Source organism: Euwallacea fornicatus, chromosome 4, assembly GCF_040115645.1.
Source record: "Euwallacea fornicatus isolate EFF26 chromosome 4, ASM4011564v1, whole genome shotgun sequence".
In the NCBI taxonomy this organism is placed as follows: Eukaryota; Metazoa; Arthropoda; class Insecta; order Coleoptera; family Curculionidae; genus Euwallacea; species Euwallacea fornicatus.
This window is the reverse complement of record NC_089544.1, coordinates 259,359-287,031: the sequence shown is the minus strand read 5'-3', so window position 1 is coordinate 287,031 and position 27,673 is coordinate 259,359. Positions and strand designations below refer to the sequence as shown.

Sequence of the window (27,673 nt, the reverse complement as noted above, 5' to 3'; positions counted from 1 at the left end):
TATTATTGAGGTGGATAATGGAAGGTTTTGCGTCGTAGAATTAACTTTAGATCCTGTAGTTTCACATAATATAAGGATAGACAATATGATGTTTTCGTTTTATTTTATAAATTCAGACCTCCATCAACAAAACACACCGACCAAGGCATGGAAGGACGCGGTCATTACCACGCACCTCGACCTTAACAGGACGGTGCGGCATTAACAAACATACTCCACTGATATTTTTGATGTCCGAAAATGCCGGCTCGACGTCTTGCTGTCCAGAATTCTAAAAATGAAATGAAGCTTTACCGATCTTTATTAAATCGTACGGCACCTCAGTAGAGAATTTAGCGATATCACCAGGGCAAGTGACATGTGTCAGTGTCAAAACGGATATTTGACATTGACGTGCGTCCGGCAAAAGTTTTCACCGCCCATGCGTAACTTTACCACACGTTCATATTTAAGTAAACTTAATGAAAATAATACGCATGCGCTCGCAGGAAAAATATTGTACCTAACATCAGAAAGCGCAGTTTCCTCCCTCGTTTCAGTGCGGAAAGGGGGAATAGTACAGAATTAACAATGATAACTATCTTTCCGCACCGATTACTTCAAATAACTAACTGTGACACCTATTCATCAAACAGAGCACCCGAGGTCATCATGTTTATAGACAAAATATAGTTTTTATTGCGGAAAGTGGCTTTCCACACATTTGTCCGCTTGTCGCATTGCAGATTAGTTAAAAACTACATGAGGTTTTTTTATGATCACCCTTATCATCGCACCGCTCAAACTCGCCTTATTTTTTAGTCCACCGCTAACCTGGGATTTATCGGACCCAAGAGAATAATACTAACCGCAGCTAAACTACGACGTTTTGAATACTTAAATTTAAGCGAATACCTCGTACTTATCAACACAGAACTTATAATTGAAAAACCTATAGAATTAATAATCGCAGAATCATCTAAGCACCAATAAAAATGTTGACCGTACCTAATCGATGGTTTTCGCTGACCGCCTCTCCTCCGGAATCATGCGCATATGACCACCACCGGTCAAGAAAAGTAATAATAAAGTATCCATGACGACCCATGGAAAGGTGATTATTAATTATTCAAAGTTCTCAGTTCTAACGCTTTTCCGCGTAATGCTTTCAGTTTGCACGTAGAACTCCACGCGCGCATGTATGTCCAAGCTTTTCTTCACCTCCAATCCAGGCTCTGGAAAACTCCACATCCAGTTTCGGTCGCGGTCTGAACTTGAACTTCAACATGATGTAGTGGTGCTCGCTTTCTTTGAGGCAGTTGTTCTTTGACTTTCGGATAGGAGCCACGACAAGAAATATACTGCGTGTTCTCCTAAATGAGTAATTCGGTTCCGTCGCCGCGGCATCCGCGTCTCTGTTTGCATCCTTGTGATTTAAGAGCACTGCTTAATTATACTTAAGTGTGACAGTGGAATATGGGAATCTGCTTAGATACAGGTATGCGTACTCAGGCGTGAGTTATGGAGGCATGTGACAAATTAGGGCTCGACTTGATGGTGAACGTTGGCACATTTTAAAGAACCCGGTATCACTTCATAGTACAGAGTAAAGCGCGAAACTTCGTTTTTTTGCTCTTTTTACTGTGGGCGCCACCTTAAGGGTGGCTTACAAATGTACTATAACAAAAATGACGTGAAAATAAACGAAAGACAACAAAATGAAAAATTAAAAAAATTCATAAAAACATATGGGCAGGATGGGTCTAATTTGAAACTCCATCGGAATCTCGAAGAGGGTAAGAGGAAAAAGAACTATTGAAATGCGGCTCAGTTTCATTGCAATGTAAACAATTCGGCGTTTTTTAGGACCTTAATTGAAAAAAGTAAACACATTTCCTGATCCAGATCTGATTAGCAGTGGTACTTTTAAAGCTTCAACCTTTAAACCGAGAAAAATTGTGTGGTCTGGATTTGTCCAGTGTCCGGAAAAAGCGAATTTCGCCGTTTTTCGAACGGAATTTTTTCTGGACAATATTAACAAAAACTCCTCGCCCTTATCAATTTACAAAATGTTGTGTAACTCCAAGGTGAGACGACACAAAATTCAAGCGTAAAAATATCGCAGACATTAGTCTTATTATAAAACGAATAAGCAAACGAGTCGTCTTTTCGATTAATTTCCTCGAAGTATCTGTGTCCATTACTCATTCCATTATTCTGGCGAGGAAATATTCATGGAATGGGAGTCTTATTAATAAAGCTTACAAACAGGCATGATGACCTAATGAAAAGAAGCAGCCTAAACTTTCGCCTCAATTTCTTTGGAAACTAATTCATTAATTTGCTCACATTAATTCAATTAAAGGGGCTTTATTGAAAAACCTGATATTTCAACCTCTCTCGTCACGAGCGGTATTCCTCTGGCACCCCATGGAGGAATAGAGAGTTCCAAATGGCTTCGACGTCGCTTCTGAGCAATGGCAGTTGCCGGTGCACTAATTTCATGAATTTCCTCCTAACTTAAATCCATTCTGTGAGATTCGTTTTAAAATGACTAACAATGAATAAAGGGGATATAGTTCGATTCATGTAATTAGCTCCCTTGTAAACGACACGTGTGCATTAATGACCCGTGAAAGAAACTAAAGAAACAACTTTTTTCGTGTGAGTGAGAACTAACGAACGTTTCATGGTTTCAGAGCATAGTGATGGTTCTCAAGCATTCGAAGAAGGAACTGAAAGTTGGGTGCAAAACTCCCCTCGTCCACAATCTAGAAACGCCGTTACTCCTTCGGCTGGGAAGTTTCCCATGCATAATAATGCCCAGGTGCTGTTCGAGGCTCCGAAGGCACCGGTTATATTTGTTCTTGGTAAGTGCGACTCAGTGTTCCGTGGTTTCGTCAATTTCGCTTTGAAGGGACACAATGTCCTCGATATAAAGGCATTTTATTACCATATTACCTGCTGCGTAATAGAGCTTGGCAAGGCGTTACTTCGACAACAAACTCATCTTACATAAATTGGAAGTTGCCCTGTATGATCGGCCTTCATTTCCCCGGAAAAGCTCCTCGTGGCCTTGACAATTAGAGTGACACATACTTATTTACCAGGAATACATAAAACCGGTAAATTTACTTCATTAAATGAAATCAAATTTGTTTATGTAGCTCATATAGTCGTATAAGGTCAAGGTCGGAGGAAAGTTCGGCAGTTAAAACGTAATTCGAATTTAGATGATTAGAAACGGAGTTTCTCTAAAAGGTTTTTTTGCTATTTTTGTTCTCCCGTTCCCCGAGATTACCCGTTTTGTAGCGGTCCGTTTTTGAAGGCCTACCGAGGGCCCTTCCAAAAAAAAAAATGAGATTTTTCCGTTTTTCTCCCGCTTCTTTGAAGAGTTGCCTTCGATGACATTTTCCACTGCCTGTGAGCACAGGCCCCAACAGAAAGATCTCAACAAAAGACCGGCCATTTGCCCGTGCAAATATCTCAAAAAAAAGTTAAAGCAACAAGCGAATATTAGATGGGCGAAGCCCATGCAGGTTGGCCGCATCAGGTTAGTTCAGGTTAGCTAATTTTGTACGAGTGAGCCTCTGTGGGCCGTACTAATTGGCAGCTTTAAAATTATTTCGTGGGAATATCCACTCACGCACCGATTAAAGCTCCCTGAAAGCTTTTGATGCACAGGTAAATAATTGACCTAATTGCCTTGACCGCTAGAATCTTAAATATGCCGGCCAGCTCGTATTTGCTCCTGTACACGTAAGAGCGTAAATGAATTATAATTTCATTGTGGATTTTTTTGAAAAATCGATTCGGTGATCTGAAAATGCGTAAAACTTACATGAGACACGCGACGCTGAGATATGGTCCCGATTTCGTTTTAGGTGGTCCTGGGAGCGGTAAGGTGACCCATTGCGACAACCTGGTGCAAGAAAAGAAAGAGGTAGTGCATATAAACATGTCGGATTTGCTGCAACAGTACGCCATAGGAAACGGTAAGTGATATTGCAGTGTTTGTTTTAAACAATAGACCGACACAAATTCGGAGAGAAAACAAGTATTATGTTATGTACCTATATATCTTTAATATCAACGCTTTTGTTGTCGTCATATATATGTAATTCGACGAGATTAATGGTGTTTCTAGCTCGTTGATAAATGTTTCCATAACGATCTAACCGTGGAAAAATTAATTATTAAATAATATGCTGCATACTAGATCGGTAGTGTTAGCCAGTCTTAGCAGTGCTTCATATCCTAGTTGACCCTAGACTGCTCAGGGATAAATATTTTCTTTAGTTTAATTTTATTTTTTTTCAATTTAACCCGGCCCGATTTCGATTCAATTCACAACGCATGTTACCCAATTCCGTCCAATTCACAATTCTCTACCGCGAGGGACTTCGATGGTAAAGTGAAATATTAGGGAGGAAAACCCTCACGCGTTACTTACGGCAATGACCGTATCGATCGCGTTTTCGTCGATCGTCGAGAAAATTCAATGCCCCTCCGTGATTACTCAAGTAATACGTCGGATTTATTGATGGGCGATTTAAGACAAAAAAAATTCAACACATTCCTGCCGATGGCGACTGCTAAAATCGCATTTCGTCCCTCGCAGTAAAATTTAGGCTCAAGGCCGTCCGAGGCCTATTGGATGACTCAATTCGTTACGATGTGGTTTTTTCTCACTCGAAACATCGATGGATGCAATTTGCCGCAGAGTCGAGTTGCAAAATAAAAAAATACAAATAAAAAAAAATAATTAAAAAAAAATAATTAAAAAAATAATAATTAAAAATAAATAAATAAATAAAAAGTAAAAAAAAATTAAAAACGGACTCAAAACCACTACGGTTCAATTTCGTTCAATGGCGGACATACGCAATTCGACGCTCGCATGCGACTTTCAAAACCGTACGACACGCCAGTGATTATGCACAGCGACTTCGAGCATGGAAAATCAGTGGCGTAGCCCTGCTTGAAGCGTTGTTGCAAGTTATTAAAAATCAGAGCTACGGTGTTCTGTGTGTATAACTTTACGTCAGTATCTGATAGATCAATGGCCCTGCATACTGCATACTGAACTGACCTATTTCCTATAACTTCTGCTTAACAAAGGTTTCCGTTCAGGCCCTCGTAGGCTGTTTGCAAATAGAAAAAAATACATATGTTTACGAGGTCCTTGCAATAGGCTCGCATGTGTTATCGTTGAGAAGCCACCGATGTATCAGACCGCATTTGAAAAATCGGCCCCGTCGACGTCTCGAAAGATCGTCCTTACCAATTTGGGTTCGACACGGACACGACTGTAAATCTTACCAACCCATAAATCCAGAACTTATAGAACGTCCATTAGTGACATTTTAACGAATAATAACTTATAAATGACTAACCTAATGCTTGTAGCGGATGGTTTTATTGCAATTAATGTTCTTAAACGTATTTATTTATTGTAGATGGATACACAAGCTTAATCAATATAGGTAATAGATATCAAGGTAAATGGAATTTTCGGGTTGGCGTGGCACTGTGTGAAAGCTGCACTTTGGTGTTTCCTGCTTAGAACTTATGTTAGTTTACGAGGCGAGTTCGAAAAGTATACTAGTGGTTCCTTGTATGAACTAGATGCGTAAACTAAGGGCTGGCCCACTGGGCCTTGCAAGGAGCTAGAGGTTCGAGAAACTTCAATGTTGATTACCCGTGTTTAGGAAGATCGCGTCCATTCCTCCGAGCCAGCTTTTACGGCGTGGAGGCTTCCTTGCGTCACCTACCTCTACATTTGCCCTAATTTGTATTACAGAAAATAAAATAATTTTTTCGCTAATTAGTAATGTCGGTCATCCTAATTTCTGATGATCGCGATGATCAACAACTTAAACCAATTACTTCGCTTCATTAAATGGCGCGAGTTGGTTCACAGCTTAGTACTATATTTACACTACATCACGGCCTCTTTCAAAATCGATAACATAACAAAGAGAAGCAAAATATCTAAAGTGCCCTGTCATGTCGTGTTTCTTGCCGTTCTTAATCCATTATTTTCAATTTCTTCCGATAAAACATATTGTCTGGCTTTCCAGCTTATCGACCCATAATCAGGATTTCGTTCCCGTATTGTTTGAACTACCATCATAGTCCCGTACATACCCTAAACGATTTTTAATTGCAATGTTCTATATTTATTGCCGATCTATCAGGCCATAGGCTTGGCAAGTGTTAACACGGTCGGAATTGGTGTGTTAAGAGAAGCTTTGATGGTGATCTCTCAGGAGGGGGGGGCCTCACCTTGACCCTTAGCTTTATCAGCCTGTAAAGATTGTGAGGGTCGTTGTGTGTTTTTTGTGCGTGACTAACGGCATTTTATAACGTCGTGTCTGTCTGTGTTGTAAACTGGGGTCTAACTAGTTCTTTAGCATAGAACCATTCGCAGTGGAAACTATTCGTGTCAGAGGAGAAGGGAGCTATTACGAAATTTTGGTGAATCAGGAAGGAAATAATACGAGTGGGTAAACCTTCGCCAGATCACTGTTACGGAACAATACATAAAATCTCAAAATTTGCGCATTTTTTAAACGTTCTTGCTCCCTCAAGTTTGCAGAAGAGCTACACGTCGCTTTTCCGAGATTCAAACCGGTACGTTTTTCCTGCGTTCGTGGAAGGTAGGAAATTCGACCAAAATACACGAGGCGAAATAATTCTAGTATCAAAATGTGTCATAGGGATATAGGTGGAAATTGGCAAACCTCAGGAAGAGTAACCACCCTGCAGAGTTCGGTGAATGTCTCGAAAACTGCTGGAAGCCAGCTAGCATCTTCCAAGACTTCCATTGCGTGTCTAATACTGGCCACTCCTATTTGCTACATCCTGCTGCATGGCTAAATGAAATTATTTTGATCATTAAAGCGGTTTCATTTATTTCATTTATTTATGCATCGTTAAACGAAGGTTAATGCATTTTCTCTTTCAATTTTACGTTACGTTGCTTCATTTAATTAAATAGTAATAACTACATCTATTTATAAATACTTACGAAATTATAAGTTTTGAGTGTGCGACGAATCTACTGCTCTCGGCCTCTACAACGGTTAAAGTTATTGGTCATTAACGGTGCTTATTTCAGGTTAGTTCACGCTAGCAGCGCACAATATCGCTGTTGTCTCATTCATCAGGTCCTCCAATCGTGCATTCACCTGGCCGACAGCTAGAAACTCTATGTTTGAATCGTTTTAAGAACGCTAAAACACATCTAAAATAATGGTGTTTTTCTATAAGCTATTCCCTTTTGTAAAAAATCGAGAGGTGCTCGGCAAATTAATGGTATTGGCTCTGTATAAATAACGGCCGGCCAAGTTAAGCTGCGTTTATCGGTTGGATTTCCACAGCTCTACAAAACCGCACTATCATCAGCTTTTTAACAAAAAATTTTTACTTGCCCTCATCGATGCCAAACACTTCCATTTAATGGTCAGCATATGTACAATTATAAAATAGCGCAAAAGTATTGAAATCAAAACGGTTTTGGATTAGTGAAAATGGGGTAACTTTATGATATATTCCATCGGTGGTGTAAATCGGCTCTTTAAAGCGATTGAGGATGGGAATTTTTTTTAATTTCAGGCTTTGTGTTGATGAGATTATCGCCTGTGAACGTTTTCTGTTTCATCTCTGTCGCTGTGTGTGTATGTGTGTGTGTGTTTTTTTTTACACATAAAAACATCTTTGAGTATTTCTTTGGTTAAAAAGTGGCCAAGTAGGAAGGATTTCACATTCAAGGGCTAACTTTATTTTACTTCAAGATGCGCAAATTTTCGCAACGTTTCTAACAGACTTCCACATGTTTTCCTAGATATTCCCGACTACGCTCAACTTTCAAGTAGAACGGTAACAGAGGTACTGATGGTGGAAATGAAGATGGCTCCGAATGCGAAAACTTACCTCGTGTCCGGTTATCCACGGAACATGCGGGACGTCGTAGAATATTCGGACAAGGTAAGGCGTTTTCGATATTTACGATTTTTCGTGATTTTCAAAATAAGAAAATTCTAATCAAGCCATATCGCTAACAAATTGGAGCTAAGTAAGGGTTCTATTCTTACCAAATCGCTTAGTATTATTTACACTCTTTTAGTCACGGAAAATACACCATTTACAACAACAAATTATTACTCCCAATACATGTCTCATAACATAAACAATAGATTCATTATCTTCTTACACGTGTTAGTATTGATCGTTCCCTTCCCGTTTTTGTTTACCGTGATCTCTTTCCTTGCAATTGAAGGCAAATATTAATTTCGCTCTCTCCATTAAGACGATCGCTCCAAGGAAAGAAGTGATTAATCAAGGGCCCGAATCGCTAAAGACTCCTCGGAATACAATAAAAACAACAATATTGATAATTATCATAATGTTCCCTGACCCTTTCTTGCTTTCTGGCGATAAGCCTTCATTAAGACTTACCCAAACAGTACTAAATGTGAAATATTTAGTGATCCCAATGGAAATTACGGGTTTTTTCCTTGCAGATTCGCATAGTAAACGGTGTGATCCTCATATCATGGCGGCAGAAAGTGTTGGAAAGACAAATCGATTATGGTGCCAAATTAGGACAAGTCGTCCTGTCCTTAGCTAAGATGGAACTGAATAATTTTTATAAAAACGTTATTCCTGTAGCCGAATATTTTGCTCAGAGTAAAATGCTAATAAGGGTGAGTAACGAACAAAAAGACACTTTCGTAAAAAAACAAAAAATTAATACCACCGCATTGTGCTCGAAACAATACCGCAGTTTTCTATGTACTGCTTCGCATACAATTTGCATATTAATGTAAAACTAAAGGTTTATCCATGAAAATCTGGAAATGCACAATAAAGGTCCGAGTGGTCAGCAGGCTTTCAGGTTTTAACTGTACGATAATGCCCGGTTTTGCGTGAATTCTCGCTTGTTTGCAACTTAAAATATGCGCTCGCGTGTCCCTTTGACTTGAACATTGTTCAAATAATTAATCGCCTTTTTTTCCCGTCTCTATTTGAAAGCTTTCGGGAAAAAATCGATTCATCACATACCTTAAAGTGCTTAATAAAAATTGCACAATGGTTTGAAACAGGCGGTGAGTCATGAAGTCACTTTGTAAGCCGGTTGAATTGTATTATTTAGATTCATGGAGAGAGGCCTCCTGCGGACGTTTACAAGGACTTCAAGGCGGCCTTCTTTCAGATTCTTAGCAGCCAAGATAACCCTCCGGAATTTAGTAATGGAGCACTTCGAATGATGCCAACCAACACCACTTCAGAGCTGCCAACAATTGTGAGTATCCCGAGTCGCTGTGTCGATTTCTGCAACAGACCTGCTGCGAAAACTCTTTATTCGATGTAGACGCGCACTCCACAGGTTTTAAATCTGAACTCACCTGATCTAGCCCATTCTCTATTTTCCTCTAGCAAAACAACGTTGCGAACGGTCAAGCGGGTCAGCCATCCCAAAACCGACCCGGAACGCAAGTTATATCGGTGGGAAACCACGCCCCACTTAACTTTAACTCACCTGTCAAACCCCCGACGTATCCCCCTGTCTTATGGGTCATTGGCGGCCCTGGAAGTAATAAAGCGGCCTTATGTGCCGAAGCAACGAGGAATACTGGATGGACCCATATTAGTTTAGGCAAGCTTTTAAGGCAAGTTATATGAGTAATGTTAATAGAAGTAGTTACGAGTTAAGTGCCGGTTTCAGGGCTGCGGCTGAAACTTCCGAGTCTGAACAACCCGACATCCCTGCCATAAGAGATTGCATCACGAACGGAGAGCTGGTTCCTTTTGGCATCGTCATGAGGTTCGTGAACATTCAAATGGAGCACAACATCGAAGCCCAGGGAATCATATTGGATGGATTTCCTAGAGACATAGACCAAGCTTATGAGTTCGAGGCAATGGTATGATGTTCTTAATTTCCACTATAGATTCTGTTTTTATATAAAACAACGCAAGTTGCGATATCGTTCATCGTTTAAATATGGTCCTGAGTACCTTTTGAAAGAGTTAAAGTTGAAAATAATTTCGACTTTCGAATGAAATTTTAAGTCCCGAAAAACGACGATCAGGACTCACCCCCCGAATATCAAAAACGTGAGCCAGAATCATGTTAAAAACGTCCATTGTCACTCACCAAGTCAGGTATATACGAAACGGAGTACCTAACGGGTTTTTAAAACATAAGAAAATTCGATAATCCCAATTATTAGTGCGAACATATTCATCGTCTCAGCTAACATTCGGATGAAACATATGCGAAATGATATCGGTACTACCAGCTTTTTATAAAGGTATAGCTGATCCGTTTTAGACATGAAACGCACGATATTTTTAAATTTAGTAAAATGGGGGAAAAGTTACGAATGCAAAGCAATAGTTTCATTAAGTAAACATATCCCGATGATAGAAAAAACACATTTCCTATAGCAAAGAGAAATTGATCAACAAAGAATTGATAAGGTTTTAGGAAACAATGATAATTTAGAATTTTAAACATCGTTCTCATAATTAACGAACATATACATCTAATAAAGACAAATCCACTATCAAGATGAACATTTTGTTTCAGTCTGTTATAATAAATTTAATTCTCTTATGAATACTCAGAAGCATCGTGCAGCTATTTTGCGGCGACATAGTGTACACCGCCAAATTGTCCAGAATTGCAAGTTTACATTAATAACAAGCCTGGGGATAAACAATTTGACCCTTTTAAAAAATCTCAAAAACCGTTAAAATTGCCTCCGAAAGGGCCAAAATTTACTTATAATTTCGACTCATACCAAAAGCATAGGCAGTGGGCACTTGAAACTCAAAAAGATTCAGTATTAATACCTGGAAATATTCTTCAAAGCAGTCAAAACATCAAATAAATTTTGAAATGAAACAGAGGTGCATACAATCGGGACCTGAAACAAAAAAAAATCAATATTAATTTCTGGAAAAAAGTCTTCAAACGAGTTCGAATCGACTTAATTTCGACCCGAAACAGAGACAGACCCAATGAGAACCTGAAACAAAAAAAATAAATATTAATTTCTGGAAAAAAGTCTTCAAACGAGTTCGAGTCGAGTTAATTTCGACCCGAAACACAGCCGAACCCAATGAGAACCTGAAACAAAAAAATCAATATTTATTTCTAGAGAAAAGTCTTCAAAAGAGTTAATGTGAATTTAATTTGGACTTGAAGCAGAGGCGTACACAGTTGAGACCTGAAACACAAAAGAAAATTATCTTCAAAACAATTCAAGTTGCAACGTCATTCTTCGGCCATGACTAATGATGGCCCGGAGTGCTTTTCAAAAAAACGAAAATTATAATTTCGATTTTCAACTGAAATTCGAACTGCTTTGTTTTCATTAACCTTAACTAATCTTTACTCTGAATCACAAGAAACAACAATCAGGACTCACCCCCAAGATCCCCAATAACCATGAGTCATAATCACGTCAGCAATTTCTCATGTCACAAAATTGCGGTAAAACGCCACCCACTTTCACCCACTAAGTCAGGGATATATTAACAGCCCACCTCACGAGTCTGGAATAAAAGAAAACCCCATTTTCTGGATTATTAGTGGAGCGTACATTACGAACATGTTGTTCGTCCCCGCGCTAACACTGGAATGAATCAACTATGAGATGTTATTGGTACTACCTGCCTTTTTTAAAGGTACAGCTAAGCGCCCTTGAAATCGATACACGATAGGAAGTAAGATGCGATGTTTCCAGATTTAGCAAAATGGGGAAAAATTTGCAAATTCAAGGCAGTGGTTTTATTACGCAAACAAACCCCAAATACCTCAAATGGAAGATACATCGCCCATTGCAGAAAAAACTTGATCAAAAAAGAAGTCAGGAATTTTTTGAAAAGAATATTAATTTAGAATTTCATTCGTCGTGTTCACAATTGTTATACATATACAATACATATAATAAATATAAAACCACTATCAATTTTAACCTATTGTCTGAGTCTGTTAAAATTTATCAACTTGGAGGGCTGAATAGCAAATTTTAACTAAAAAATTCTCTTTTAAACAAAAGCATCGTGTCGCGATCTTGCATGGACAATCTCTACTCCAACAAATCATCCGTAATTCGTAATCTTCATTAATAATACGTTTGTGGGTAACACATTCGAAATTTAAAAAATATTGGAAAGCAATAAAGGTACCTCCGGAAGAGCCAAAATTGACTTATAGTTTGGACTCAAACCAGAGGCCCACAAAAATGACGCTTGAAACGAAGAACATTAAATTTATTTTCCTAAATTGTAATTAAAAATCTTGAATAGATATTGACCGTGGATACAACCATTGACGCCCGTGGAGTTTTGAAAAGGATCTTTTGTAATCTTCGATTTCAGCACTAAGAAATACTTAAAATTAGGGACCAAGGTACAAAACCACTGGCAACAACAATACGATGGCCTCCGTGCATTCCAATAGCTTGACACCCTTTTTTGCGAGCCTACAACTCATTGGTATAACAATGAAAATGATACGCAAAACACAATAATATACAATTTGTTTACGCTTGGGAAATATACAGAGTGTCAAAAACCTCTTGGAGTAGTCATTAACACTGAAAATGCAATTAAGCGAGATTAAACTAGATACAATTATCAAACGCCAACAAACCTTCTGGAATTGTGATCCGTTTGGAATCTTGTCAACAAAAACTTTCATCCTGCGGCCATTAAGAAGAGCTTTCGGTTGATATTGATTTTCGATACAGCACGCACTGCACTGCCAGGTCTTACGTCCGCCTATGGTTTTTGCCTTTTCAGTCGTCGAAATTGTTATTTTGATTCGATTTGAGCTCCTCCCAAGCAGATCACACAGCGATCGTGCAGCTTCGGAGACCCGAACGTGAACGAAAGAATATTCTCGAAAGTAGCAGATGAAATCAAATAATAAAAGTGCAGTTTTTACCCGTTTTCCACCGACTGCAACTCCCTACGAACATTTATTATGTCTTTACTTAATTAACCTTCAAGTCTGCACAAATTTCTCCACATTTTATGCCCATTTTCAATGGAGTTTTCATCATTTTTGCGACCGACAGGAGAAAAATCGCGTGGGCGCCATTAACGTTAACAGCACAAATGTTATTCTTTTGTTTCCAAAACTTTCAAAACGTCACTGTCAGGTGACGTATTATCGTAAACCAACGTGTCGATGTGTTTGTGGTGGAAAGTCAATGTTGAAATGAGCGGCCGTTGTGCGAATAAAAATAATCTGGAAGGGGATCTCATGGGCTTTAGAAATTTAGCATTCGGCAACAAAAATCAGGCATTTTTTTTTATTGTTTGGAGTTCCATTGTGCATATTATTTTACGTGGGAGGAATTCGCCTCAATAAAAGAAAAAAGTTAGTGACGTAACTAACAAGTTTTTCGAACGATAGAACACCTGATTATTAACTTATTCCGTATTACGAATATCTTGCCTACCACTCCGCTGAGTCATTTAATAATCGACATTGATACAGAAACGTACAAAAAACTTTCCAATTTGCCTTTGGCAAAGGTACTAGTCATAGTACGGCCGGTCACAACGATCCGAAGCCCTTCAAATATTCAATTAACTTTATATGCTTCGTTGGGAGTATGCACCTCATCGATCGAATCACGAAAACGATTCACGAAGCAAGATAACGTACATCTTGTTTATGCTTGGGGAAGGACGTATAAACAGCGACAAAAATCACTTAGAATGGTCACCAACATTGAAAATACGATTAAGTGAAGTTAAGTTACCCGCAATGATCAAACATCGATCACTTGGCTCAAATGAACTTTCTTAAGTAATGATTCGTTTGGAATGTTGTCAAACAAAACCTGTCATTCTTCGGTCGTTAAGAAGAAAATTTTCAATTATTATTTATTTTCGACACTGCCCGGTCTCACACACCACACGTTAATAGGAAAAATTATTTTAGAAAGATCAAAAGCGCATGACTTGCTAACGCAAAAATCGAATGTGGCAAATGAGGTAACAAAATGTTGAGAATTAAAATGATGTGCCACTTGACCCCCTTTATCTTTCAAGATATTTGAGGGTGGCTTTCGGGATAGAGGGTCAAAAGGGACACAGTGAATTCTACTTAACAAATGTTCCCTCTCGACAACAGAATTCACGTATTACGGTGATTTTTTTTAATCCATCTTGTTTGGAGATAATAGGAAAGTTTTCAAACTGACACCCTGTATACATTGATATGCAGTCAGGTACCAATACTGCTGTAATGGATTCAACCTCGAAACTGCTTATCTTAACCGCAATAATGTATTGTTCTTCGATCATCTAACTTCACTGACATATATTTTTATGGATCAATACTCGGCTGGACACCTCAAACGTTGGACGAGAACATTATTTTAGCCAAAACCATTAATTTAACATATTTTGAGGTTCGTGTTCCTGGTCGCACTATAATCTTTTTGATTTCGACAAACGGGCATTTTGCTCCATTACGTGTAACGTTTGCCTGCTTTTCTTCAGAAAGGGTGCAAGTCACGAGCATCCTGGGTACTAACAAAATTACTTTGACGGTAGAACTGCGCCTGAGGTCTTGGAGAATCTCAGATCGTGAATAACATACGCTCAAAGAAATTAAAAAAACCGAAAAAAAACCAATAGAGCAATAAATCTGTATTCGTGATGTTTGGTAGTTTCATATACGTTCAACACAATATCGTTGCTAAAAAGCGCAAATCTGGCAACTTACCAGCTACTGACCGGAGTAGCTGTGATGTTCCCTTGTCCTAACACCGCATCACAACTGCTTCTTCGTATTTTTTTATCAAAATTAATGTGATTAACCATCTAAACTAAGAGCGGAGGCCCCTCCACAGTGCTAGAGGTGCAAGTTATTCGTTTTCTACCTGCAAGAACTGGGCGAGCTCAGCTGCGCCGGGTGGGAAAAGTCTCTTCAGGTTTTTTGGAAATTTTGAAAAAAGCCAAGAAAATATTCTGTAAATCACACGAATGAGCTGATTACAGACGTGCAAGAGGAGGCAGCGCCAGAGACTCACGGCTGGACCACTGCCTTATAAAAGGAAACAAGCCCAGGGATATGGAAAGCAGGAATAAAACCTGTTATTTCGGAAAATTCGTAGCAATTTTCTCCATATTATCTTTTTTTAATCTATTAGAAACTTTAGGCAGTGTCGGGGAATACACAACGATATTAGGGATAATAATGTATCAACGAATCCTTCCTAATATTATTTCTTGAATCGATAACAAATTAGAGGATCCCCTACAAATTTAATATTTCCTGATGAAATATAGAAACTTTTTGAAGTAAATAATAGTAATAGAGGGTTACTTCCGTTTACACGGAAAACAGAATTTCACTTCTTCATGAAGTAGCTGTTAGGAAGGAGACCTGAGGAGTCGATGGGGACTTCAACGTGACGTACTTTTGGTTATTATTAAATTATTTATTGTTCGCTTTTGGCGTCTTTGCTGTCAGTTGATTAATATCAATTATGTCCACACAGAGCTTATGGGCGCAAATCTACTATTAAGACCCATATCTTCTATCGACTAAGCGCAGCCCTCACGTGCGCGCCAAAAGTCCATCAACATAGCTTGATCAGAATATCTGGACAAGCTGCACATGAACACATTAATTGCAGGACAATTCCGTCGAGAATTCCAGGCAAATAGCCCAGATACGATCGCATCTGCGTCCACAACAAGCGCCCGATTCGTGGTCTAAATCCGCTTCGACGATGTTTCGGTTTACATAGACACGAAAAACTAGATGGAAATAAACACACCTGGCTACATCAGAAATTCAAGTTATGTTTTAAAATTAATTTGGGACTCGGCATGGCTTCGTACAATTTCAATTATTAATGCAATAATTATACGATCCCGTTTACTAAACGACGACTGGGAACGGACCTCGAAGAAGGTCAGGCAAAAAATACTGAGAATATGTAATGTCATAATTGACCGCTTTGCGCATGGGACAAAGTTATTAACGGTAAAAAAAATTCCATGGTTTACGAAGTAATAAGAGAAAAACTGAGTAAATAAAAAGTGTCACGCGAACGAATTTTGAATAACGAGAGAAACTCCTTCGACGCTCTTGTCCCTGGTCAATGTGACTCATGAAAGACGTTGAGGGAACTTACACAACAACTTGAGTTGCCAACACACGGAAACATCAAAACCAAAACCTCCAAGAACATTCCAACCCGACAACTACGAAATGGGGGAGGCGAGATCCCGCAAGTCATCACAGCTCAGACGTCATCGTTCGACCTTAGGGGAAGCAAGGTTGGGCAACGGCCCAGGGCAGTAGACCAGGAAGACCGACGGAGTTTCCTGGTCGACGATTTTTTTTTGGGGTGGGGGGCGATGATTGAAAATTTTGCCAGGCCGGCCCTGGTTCGTGTTTATCTGAATTTTTTTTATACCTTCTCAAGTTTCGCCAGCAAAACATTGAGGTATTCCACTACCGGACGATGGATCATCGTATCAACCTTCGTTTCGTCGTTTCTGTCCTTGATTTTCATGGATCAACATTATAAAACGTTTGGACCCGTCTTAGGTCGCCTAATCTTTTTCTGTTAAATGTACGTTCTGTGGTTGCTGCCCGTGACCTGCACCCCCGGTTTTCTCCATGCATTTTTAAAAATGCGACTGCATCTACCATGTCGATTCAATTTTTGATTAAAATTTATCTTCGAACATGCGACATCGTGAATCATTACTCGATGATCGCTAACTGATCTGCCCAACGGAGATTCCAACTTAATTCCCCTTAGAGAGGGGATGCCTGCAGATTGTAGGTCACTTGAGTGGTTTACACCTATTCAATCAAGTACTAATCGGTAATTCAATTATTTCTTTGCACTGATCGTAAATAGATCAAAGCATACTTAATTCGCGAAGGGATAGTACATTGTTCTATATGGAAAATTGATATAGCACGTACACGTGTAAGCTTACAACAATTGAAGCCACAATATGCTCCTCGAGAACAACCATGTAATATCATTATATATTTCCATTATTCATCGTCATATAGAGCGTTATAATCTAAAATATAATAATTCAATTCTAATAATGTGGAATTGAATCAATTGCTCGCAGAGCTTATTTAGCGTAACAAGAGCGGATGCATTATGAATCATTATTGCTTGCTAATAATGTCGCGTTTACAATACATTTATTATTGAAATTTATGTGCAACGCAAAACATTCTTTACATAACAGACAGTTCGGGGGATCGGAGAGTGGGGGGGAAATTATGATGTTGTGAATGAATGATAAACGCCACCGCCCCCCTTCGCCCCGAACGATTCTGATGGAATCGTGCAAGTGGAAAAGTTTCTTACCCCCAATTTCAGCACACATCCAATTTTTTCCACGTGAAGAACGTTCATTTATTCTCTGGAAAGTGCCTTTTTGCATCTAGACCTTGCGCACCATTGAGACTCCTGAAAGGCACCAAGCAGCTGTTGAGTGGAATGACGGCCCCTTTTTCCTAATTGAAGAAAAAATCGGTGAAAGTATGACAAATTTGAGGCATTTCAGCTTCCATTAAAAAGCTATTAATGTTACGTAAAATGCATGGCGGAAACTCGGTCGTATTGAACCAGTTAAAAAAAGAAATTCAGGATAATTTAGAACTGGCCAAATTATCAATTTCACTAAACGAAACGAGTTATCAGTCGTCATATTTATTAAAGATAAATCAACACAACAGTTATTTATATCTCAACAATGTACAAAGAATAAAATCAAAACTTTGTTCGGAATGAGGGGATCAGTTGTATTATCAAGACATGGGGGCGGCTAAATTGAACTTTAATACAAGAAAATCAAAAAATAACTGTTTTTTCTCAAGAAAACATCTTGGGAGCGAAGCATCAGCAATAGCACATTTAGTTATAAAGTTAAGAAAAACAATTATGTCGGTATTGCCGGTACTATTTGAGATTTAGTAGTGCTCCGATTTAGCAAACGGTCCAATTTGCCCAGCTCTCCCCTATAAAAAAGTCATCAAAGCTCATATATTTTTTCATTACATTTTCAGTACAAGCAGAAACCAACTATAATCTTGCTGGACTGCTCCAAACTGCAGCTGGGTAAAGGACGATTGGACGACAGCGTTACGGCCTTCCGAAGACGATTGGAGATCTTCAGAGAGTCTACTTTGCCCATGCTAAAAACAATGGATAATATTGGAAGATTGACAATAGTGAGTCACTCCATGTTATGAAAAAATGTGCTCGTTTTTTTAGTAATTTATTACATGCGAAAAACTCCTGAAAGCTCAGGTACTGTACGTCTTATGGTACCGCAGATACGGACAGCACACAATTTCAATTCAATTTCTGCTTCCCTGTGTGCAAACAAAATTCCCCCTTTTAAATAACATCCGTGGTAATTGTACTCCTAAGACACGTGCAGAAACAAAAATCATAAAGGAAGGCACCCGCCTCTCGAAGTGTACTATATTTACCTCAACGACTAGCTATGGAACATGGATGTCACATTGCCCTCCATTAATAGGCCAAATGAACGTTGTACAAGTTTAATGATTAAAGAGAATGTACACAGAGACAGAGCAATAAATACAGGGTCCGACAACAGGATTGAACTATTTTAAAAAGCCTGCTGGGAGAAAATATATCTAGCAACCGGTACTGGAACGTGGGTTTAATGTTAACAATTTCTTAATATTTTCAAATTGAGATGTCCGCCATGCTCACTGACACACATTTGCAGACTTTTACTGAAATTTTCCAACACATTCTGAAGCGAATCTTGGGTAATTCCGTCTACCGCGTCCCCAACCGATCTTGTATTTTCTGAGCACGAGTAGCGCACACTTTTAGCTTTAAATAATCACAAGGAAAGAAAACTGGTGCTGTCAGATCTGGATGTCCTGAGGGCCCTGGAATGTCACCAAAACCTGACATGAGGCGGCACGGGAGCATTTGCCGTAAAACAGTTCAGCTTCGCCTGCCGGTATGAACGGGGACACCATGTTGCTGAAACCATAAAAAATTTTTTCTTTAATTCTAAATTCGCACATATGTCCGACATTATAACAAATCGATCAGAACTGACGGTAACGGTGAGGTTACTTTTGTCAAAAAATTATGGTTCGATTACGCCAAAAGCGGATCCTCCACACCGTGCTGTCACTTTCTGGTAGTGAAGAGGTCGTTCGTGCAGCTCCCTTGTATTATCACGTGTACAACAACGAAAATTCTGTTCGTTAACGTATTCAGTTAGACAAAAATTAGCTTCATCCGACATGATAAGCCCATTTCGATCGTTATTCGGCATTTCTATGCGGAAACGTAAACAGACTTTTTTATCGAGGTCATTCGACGCATTGTAAATCGGTATTCTAGATCGGCGATGGTACAAGTCCCCATGCAAAATGCGTATTAAACTTCGATCCGAAATATCTAACGCCATCGTGTGTCTGGACTTCGCCGCCCTGATTCTCCGGTCCTTTTGATATTTTCTGAAGTACCAACGGTACCAGTACCACCGAGAAGCTTTGATACGTCGGTGGCTGCTTCTTCGAAACATCTTACCCATATTAAAATCGGGTTTCTTGTTGGAAGACGTCCGCGGCATGGCCCACGAAATTCATTGCGGAACCACCTTTGTGTCACTCCTCTGCAGATCTTTAGATCAGATAGATCACTTTGCGACAAAAGCGCGCTGGTTTATTTCCCAATCGGCCATAACGCACTTAGATGTCAAACTGACAGGACCAAGAAATCGCACTTTGACAAACGTGGTTTCATTTGTTTTTCCATGACAACCTCTCCGAAACCGGTCGATCTCGTTTCCAAACTCTGTGCATCAAATAAAAGTTGTAGCGCAACGAAATATGACAGCAAATGCGATCTGTAGGTTGATGGAGACACTGATACAGCTCCAGTTCAAGACGATTTCAAAGGTGTTGTGCAGCAACACATTGAATACATGCTGAACAGCCTACAAGAACCTCAAACCACTATTCCAGACCCACAGCTCAATGGGCATGTACCCACTGCCAATGGGCACATCTCTAACGGCCATGTACCAAATGGTAAGAGTCTCTTTTTAAGCTGCGATAAAGGTTACGGTTCGTCTGTTCCGCTTTAGGCCACATTCCTAACGGCGAGACAACCCTTGAGGACCTAGAAGGAGCACCTGAGGTCGTGACCATAAGTAAGCACGTGGGCAACGGCGTCTCCCATGTGGGAAATAACGTCGCCAATCACGTGGCCAACGGGATTCGGCCGGGTAACGAAAACCTGAAGATACCACAAGGTGTTAAGCGTAACGTACCAACATTCGCAAGTTTGGACGATGGCCATGGACACGAGGCGATCAATTATATGGATAGCCACATTTAGTAGTAGAGAAGGGTTCTGTCGGACTGAGGCAATAATGGAGGCTTTATAGCACTAGTGCTTTGTTACGAATATGGTAGGCTGTGATGGAACGCGGGCTGGGCTAGTTTCGTGCTGGACACGTAAACGGAGATTAGGTACTAATTTTTTATAATAATCTTTGATATAGTAAATTCCTTGCAAATGCACGTAATTTCAATGGAATAAGTTTTTTTCGTTTCTGTATTTTTCATATAATAGATTTGTTCCCGAACTAATGAGATTTTCAAGTCAGTATAGTACAAAATAGCAATAATAACATAGCTTTTGGTGTTCGATAGGAAATCACTGTGTTTGGATATTACGCCTATCCCATTCGCACCACACTGTATTATGATAATTTAGAAAAGGGGCCAAAATATTTTCTGAGTTTACACGATTCGAGTAATAAAGTAAGAATAAATGAACTATTCCGTAAAGAGCTTGAGTTGATATACAATCTATTATGGTACACCCTAGCACATAAGTTAGGTAGGTATTGCAAAAGTGCCTTATTACGTAAAAGATGATTATACCTAGGAAGTAGATAGTAATTGAATAGGAGTAAGGTTTAATACGTTTTAAAAATTGACTAGTATCTAAGTAGAAAGTGGGTTTTTAGGGTCCAATATATTTTATAAATTATTTTTTGTTCTACGACCTGGCAGAGCATTACTCAACACCACTTGTATGTCATGAATAACTGCAATAAAACAAAAATGAGAACCTTATTGGCGGAAAGTCGAGAACTACACACGTCGGTTCAACGATTATATGAGAGTTTTGAGATAAAATGATATTTTGTAGCAATAGCAATGCTTTAGAAGAGATTTACTAAGACGTAGCTCAAAAGATAAAAATCCAGTATTTTTGTAAACTGTAGCGTTTCTATCTGCATATCGATTTAAACTCCACTATCGCTGAACACTTCACTTCTTTCTATTTTTATGACTAATGCTTTTGGAGGAATTTGCCAATAACAGGTGGGACTGCGTGACCCTTTATTCAGGACAGCGTTATTTCTTAAGTAGACGCCCATAAACATTAAAAATATTTTCGAATAACCTCTTGAATATCTTCTTAATGTTCAAACCTATTAGGGCAATTTCGGTAATGATATGTATACAATTTTATGTTCATAATAATACAGTTTCATAGCTATAGGAACGTCCATGCAGATTTATTTACCTACTTATGTCTGAATGTAACACATTACTTGTTATTTAATAAAAACTGTTTTCAATTATAACATTTTTTGACTTTTGCACGTGCCCACTGTGAATTCCCTCCGGACAATCGCAAATTCCGCAACTTTTCCATGACTTTCTTCAGTAAGGAATTTGAGAGAATTGAGATATGTTTGAATCTCACTTCGGAGCTGTGTGGCCAGATCTTCAAAGATAATTCTGCAATAAAAAGTTTTTCATGATAGTATATCAAAAATTTATGGGGCCGATCTGCGAGTGGTCTCAAGAAAATTCGTTCATATAAACGTGAGTCCGTTTTCGCGTCCTGCCTGACGTAGTCAAATTTCTTAATAAATCCGTAACGGCGTTAAGCATTTTTATGAAAATTGGAAAACGTAAAATACGTGTAGACGCGCGTCTTTTAAGGGAAAAACGAAGTTTTTAATTTCGCCAGTGGTGTCCCTGTTGACGTAACACTGAATATTTTAAACGGAAAATATGATACGTCACTGGCTTCCAGCAATCCCGCAATGACCGCTTTTACAGGCCTCACTCCTGCAAGGCGGTGATTACTGCTCCAGCCCGGTTCTAAATGCAACAGTAATGGTAAGGGAGACCACTCTATAATCTCGCCGCATAAACCTCCCCGAAAGACCCTCCCTCGTGGCACCCACTCTTGCCCTGATTTCCTTCGGGTAACGTCCCAGAGATGCGACTTCGCGATCGCTCCGATTTGACCCATCCCTTCGGCTGGGATGCGGTACTCCAGGTCATGGGGACACCCTCCCACCTTCGAGATAAGGACCGCGTTCGCGGATCCTTGTCCCGAATCGAAATACATACGCCACTGCCCCGCTAGCCGCTCTATGCACTAATTCCCATGAATTACCCGATAATTTAGCATTTTCTATTGCCCCTGACTGATTGTAGTTCCCTATACTTAGCAGATCCAAAATGCATTAAAGTATGGATCTGCATGACAACTTTATTGATCTTAAAACAGGGCCAAGTTCCCTATAATAACAGGTTACCAAAACTATCGATCTGGCAAGCCTTGGAGTCAAAACGGACGAATGCCACAGGGCTGAGGGGAAAGACAGTTCAAGTTCAGTTGAATTTGGGTCGCAGCAGTTGGAGATTGGGTCGGGGTGGACTTTAGCGCTGAATGTCGAGATCCGCAGAGGAGAATTTAAGGGATATGGAGGCGTCGAACGGGGCAAGTGGCACCATTTATTATTACAGCATTTTAGTTTAAAACTAGCAAATTAATAGATGCTATTTGGGGGTTAATTAGGGTAGGTATTTAGGTTATGCGGGGTCAAAGTCGAATGCAAAAAGAATATTAGCTTGCACGCAGCAATGATGTTTACTTTTGATTAGGATATCGTATTCAATGGATATTAAATTACACCTCGATAATTTGAAAATTGTTTAAATCGGGCGGAAAAAAGGGAAAATTGTGGCACGGCTTTTTGTGTAGGCACATACTCCTTTTTCAATTACTATATATGCCAGAATTGGAATTATACTATAGACTCGCGTCTCGGAAATGGCATTGTATACGCTTCGGCTTACGGTGACATTCACCATTCTGTCGGGATAAGTGAACTTGTGTCTTGGCCAAATGGCGAATGAACTGTTACAGAGTAGCTAAAAATGTAACCTAATGTTTTTGTGGTCTATTAAAGAAGATATTCGTGATTTTAAAGAGATTACAAAATACCGCTTACCGATGGTATTTTCGCGTAAAAATTCTCCAAAATCCGAATCCCGCCCTCCATATCCCAGCCGCCTCATTGTCGTTATTAAATATAAAAAGTTTCGCCCTTTAGGCCGTTGCTCAGCATATAATGCAGAAAATGCGAACCTTTTCGAAACACCTCAGTTTACCAACATTAAATCGAAAAAACGAAAACAGTGACGCAAATTTTCGTATTTGTTTTCATTACGTTGCCCGCCAAACTCCCACACTGTTAGATGCTAAACGTCATGTGAATTTTGGGTATTTTTAGCCCAGATTGTTTCTATCTCAGTTTGCGAGATGACCGCGTTTTTTAATGACTTGGGTCTTGTCCTACGTGCCTGTTTTCATCATCATTATAGTTCACATACGTCAGGTAGGGTCACTAATTGCAGATCATTAATCAAACGTAATAAAAGTAGCGCCCTGGCAGCATTAGTGGTGCATGGGACACCTTCGGGGGTTTTCCATTTTTGAAAAGTGCAGGTCATGGTCGCTACTATTTGTAAACAGGCTAATTAGAAGGGATTGCTTTTTGTGTTGGAATTGGAAGCTAGTCGCGTCAGAAAATACTCTCCTTTCCATCTTATTGTAACTTCACGGTTGCTTTTGATGTGACTTGATCGTTATTTTCCCTAGGGCTTGTCTCTTTGCGTCGAAACCATTCCTCAGGCATTTTTTCTTCGTCTGATCTACGGCGGACACCCACGTTTTCGCCGGTCTTCAGCAATTACTTGGTTAACATCTCGGTTGTAAGGCGGTGCACGTTATTTAGTTAAGGCCCACTTTCCCCTACATCTTTTAACTTCCTCCTCCTCTAAACCAGCTCAACGTATCTGCCACTCCTAAATGGCTGTGGCTGCGCGCGCATGCGCTCCCGACACTCGCGGAAGATCGCTGCGTCTCCGCTCCTAGTCTAGGAGGAAATTTCGTCTGTGTCTGGTACGCTCTCATGACTCTTTGAACACCATAAACAGTACAGAATCGGCAATGATCATGTTGATTATTGATTTGAAAAAAAGGAAACTTTATCGCTGCTTGAAACGACTGATAAAAAAATTAACAAAGTATGACACGCTTTATTTTAAGATTTATCCAACCTTGAGTGTTCGCAGTAACTACATAAGTTGGCTGCGGTCTCGCTAACCTGAACTAACTGATACATAGCGAAGTAGCTGTTATTTTTGTATAAGCTGGAGTTATTTTAATAGTAGCTTGTTTGTTGTGTGGATCAATTTGACACGATTGTTAATTCTCGCGCGTATCAGATTGGGACGCGCTAATAAATGGTAAGTCACCCGAAAGAAGACTAAAATCGTGTTTCACTGAAAATATCTAGAATTGTGCAACTTATCTAATTTACACTTGATTGACGCTTCAAATCACAATCTACTAACAAACGAGATCTTACTGATATTTCTGACCGACCTTCCAGGCTCCTGTGACCGAGATTAATGTGCCGATCATTTGGATCTTGGGCGGTCCTGGGTCGGGAAAGGGTACTCAATGCGACCGGATTGTTGCCAAATATGGATTCACCCATCTCTCCTCTGGGGATCTGCTTAGAAATGAAGTAAAAATTTAACAATCGATTAGAGATTTATTTTACGTTTCACAAACCTCAGGTGAAGAGTGGATCTCCCAGAGGGCAGGAACTGACGGCGATTATGGAAAGAGGGGAATTGGTGCCTCTCGAAGTGGTTTTGGACCTAATCAAAGAAGCGATTTTAAGCTCCCTGGCCAGTGCCAAAGGGTTCCTTATTGATGGGTACCCAAGGGAGAAAGAGCAGGGCGTTCTCTTCGAACGTACCATAGCTCCGGTGAACTTGGTTATTTTCTACGATGCGTCTGAAAACACTTTGGTGGAGAGGTAAGTCAGTCGTATACCTTGGCATTCTTTCAGTTGAACAATACTTCTGAGCTCCTTTAAATATGCAGGATGTAACATACCATCATGGAGATATTTCAGAGTATTGTCGCTCCCTAAAATGTTTCCATGATCATATGCTACACCCTGTATATATCTTTATTTGGCGGCAAAGTTGTGAAATATTTGTGCTATGCCGCGCTCTCCAAGAGCCTCCAGGAGAGCTCCTCCTGGAGAAATTGCCGCTTCCAAGGCTCACCGATTGTTCTAGGTTACTGGAAAGGGCGAAAACTTCTGGACGAGTGGACGACAACGAAGAGACCATCAAGAAGAGACTCCACACTTTCAACACACACAACGATCAAGTGGTTCAGCAATACTCTGACAAACTGAAAAAGGTAAATCATTACTTACGAAGGCTGCAGTGCCTGTGCCGCATGAATTTTCTTCTTAGATACAAGCTGAGAGGACCGCCAATGAGATTTTCGAAGAAACTGTGCAGCACATCGATCAAGTATTATCTACATTTGTAAAGTAGACTCAAAAACACTCTAGTAGAGCTATTTTAAAGAAATGAGGGCGTTCCTGAAAAACTTAATTGCATAAAATATCTATTTTTGTTAGCTAATTTAGTTATTTTTCCAATTTAAAAATCGTATCCAACCGAAAATTGCACAATAAATTTTTCTTACTGTTAACGTGGTTTTACTGCGGTCGGACCTCCTACGGATCATGCAGCGCTTAATTAGGCTCAACCAGAATGAAACAAAATATCTGCGTAATTCGCTTAATTATCCAATCAAAACTCGTGAATGGTCATGCAGTGGAACAGTCCTTGCGAATCATGTCTAAAAAATTCCTGTTTACCGCAGCGCTTATCCTCCTCCAAGACCTCACGGAGCAGTCGCTGAAAGAGTGCGTGCCACCGTCAAGAGTCGTCAAGTATCATAGATTAAAGTCCTGCCACAAATCCACCTCAAAAGTGGTATTTTGGAAGCAGGTGAATTCTTTGCAAGAGTGCGAAGCCCTCGCACGACAAAAGGCCGGACTAGCCTTCAATTTCAGCCCTCCAGGGGCAGAGTACTACGCTAAGCGCTTCGTTCCTAACTGCCAGGTGCTAGGGTGTCCGAAAATTGACAAGGATTCGTCTTCTTTAATCCCGGATTTGGGGTATGATTACTACAGTGCCTATGGGAATTTAAATGGTAAAATAAGTTATATATAATAAATCCAACTGAAACCAACTTAGAGCCATTTTAGTGACAGTAAACGCAACCTGCGTTCAATCGCTTGGAGTCTTCGCTCTAACTCCAAACTACCAAAATTACAGCCAGTCAATATTAGCTTGCCAGAACATCACTGGTGATTTAGCGGATGTTACCTCGGAATATCGGACAGCAATGTTGTCTCAAGTCTTGAAAGACACCTTGTCCAGTTGGTATAAAGCAGCTTTTGTAGGACTGGACGACACTGTTAGGGAGGGTGTTTTCCGGACGGGAAGCGGGATGTTGCTTACGTGCTCAAAGTGATTTCATAAAAATTACAGTATATTTCGTGAAGATTATCATTTTTCATTATCATTATTATTTCGATTATCGCTTGAGTTTTGACTCCGCTTGTCGCGTCAGTCATCATTTACCACTTCAATTATCACCCGAATTATTAATTATCACTTCAAGGACCAATTATCGCTTCAATTATCATTTGAATTTATCAGTTACCGAGCGTGGGCTCCAGGACATCCCCGATCCAAGCACGATGCTGAAGACTGCGTGGCTTTAGACTCGGACAAGATGTGGAGGACTCTTAAGTGCAACAGTGCGAAACTTCGAGGACTGTGCGAGTTGTATCCGCACCCGCCAGAGATGAAAGAGACTGTATCCAAGAATATGAGCTGTTCTCAGAAAAGTAGAGGTGTATAACTGCGACAATTTTAAGTAGTGTGTAAAATTAGCTTGTTTCAGCTAAGAAACGCCAATGCTTACGTCAGAAGCAGCTTTTGGAACTCTTCCACAACTCGAGCCGTGCGGATAGGTGTGCTCTTTTGGACTACGAGGAGAGAAACAGTTCTGAGCCCCTAAAATAGTATACGGAACATTTACTGGAGACGTCAATAAATTAGCTATAAATTAAAATTTAGCTTTTATTCGCATTGTACGAAATGGCCCTTCGGGTGCTGTAGGGATGGTTTAAGGGGGAACTAACGATAGGAAATATCTGAAAATTTGGCACGATATGGGAGACTTCAGGCGAAAATCACTGAAATATTTTCAAAATGAACGCACTTCCGTTAGTAACAAAAATGAGCTAAGAAAATTTAGACATCTGAGGTGAAACGAGTAAAACTGGCAAAGTCGCACGTATCATTGCTAACCGCCTGGGCTAAGCTATCTGCTTGAATTTGACGTTGCTACATCGTTGGAAATAGACATAAAGCGTCTTCCTCTTCTTGACAAAA

The 27,673-nt window shown here is 39.8% G+C and overlaps 4 protein-coding genes across 7 annotated transcripts in view; 3 read left to right on the top strand and 1 right to left on the bottom strand.

Annotated features, from left to right (window-relative positions):
- The first annotated feature begins 801 nt into the window (after positions 1–801).
- LOC136338914 (adenylate kinase isoenzyme 5) lies at positions 802–21,669 on the top strand. Of its 2 annotated transcripts, XM_066281723.1 has the most exons (12): positions 802–1,477; positions 2,679–2,849; positions 3,864–3,974; positions 5,439–5,480; positions 7,829–7,971; positions 8,508–8,690; positions 9,140–9,289; positions 9,424–9,656; positions 9,713–9,911; positions 18,074–18,238; positions 19,918–20,095; positions 20,152–21,669. In XM_066281723.1, exons 1-12 carry the CDS (start codon positions 1,456–1,458, stop codon positions 20,403–20,405), a joined length of 1,851 nt encoding a protein of 616 aa, XP_066137820.1. In that variant the 5' UTR covers positions 802–1,455; the 3' UTR covers positions 20,406–21,669. The 2 variants fall into 2 exon arrangements, with proteins under 2 accessions (XP_066137820.1, XP_066137821.1); XM_066281724.1 differs by lacking the exon at positions 5,439–5,480 and having other exon boundaries at positions 804–1,477.
- Positions 10,265–27,673, bottom strand: part of LOC136338923 (calcium and integrin-binding protein 1-like) — a 72,671-nt gene continuing 55,262 nt past the window's right edge. The window contains exon 6 of the transcript XR_010732034.1: positions 10,265–10,274. The gene's annotated coding sequence lies outside the window, so the exon portion shown is untranslated. The remainder of the gene's footprint in view (positions 10,275–27,673) is intronic.
- Ak1 (Adenylate kinase 1) lies at positions 22,682–25,913 on the top strand. 3 transcript variants are annotated; one of them, XM_066281734.1, is made up of 5 exons: positions 22,682–22,823; positions 24,784–24,921; positions 24,974–25,218; positions 25,487–25,613; positions 25,670–25,913. In XM_066281734.1, exons 1-5 carry the CDS (start codon positions 22,773–22,775, stop codon positions 25,751–25,753), a joined length of 645 nt encoding a protein of 214 aa, XP_066137831.1. In that variant the 5' UTR covers positions 22,682–22,772; the 3' UTR covers positions 25,754–25,913. The 3 variants fall into 3 exon arrangements, with proteins under 3 accessions (XP_066137831.1, XP_066137830.1, XP_066137832.1); XM_066281733.1 differs by lacking the exon at positions 22,682–22,823 and adding an exon at positions 23,633–23,724; XM_066281735.1 differs by lacking the exon at positions 22,682–22,823 and adding an exon at positions 24,479–24,637.
- On the top strand, positions 25,940–27,336 carry LOC136338919 (uncharacterized). The gene is made up of 4 exons (XM_066281732.1): positions 25,940–26,420; positions 26,476–26,740; positions 26,933–27,129; positions 27,180–27,336. The coding sequence occupies exons 1-4, from the start codon at positions 25,976–25,978 to the stop codon at positions 27,299–27,301; spliced, it is 1,029 nt and encodes a 342-aa protein (XP_066137829.1). The 5' UTR covers positions 25,940–25,975; the 3' UTR covers positions 27,302–27,336.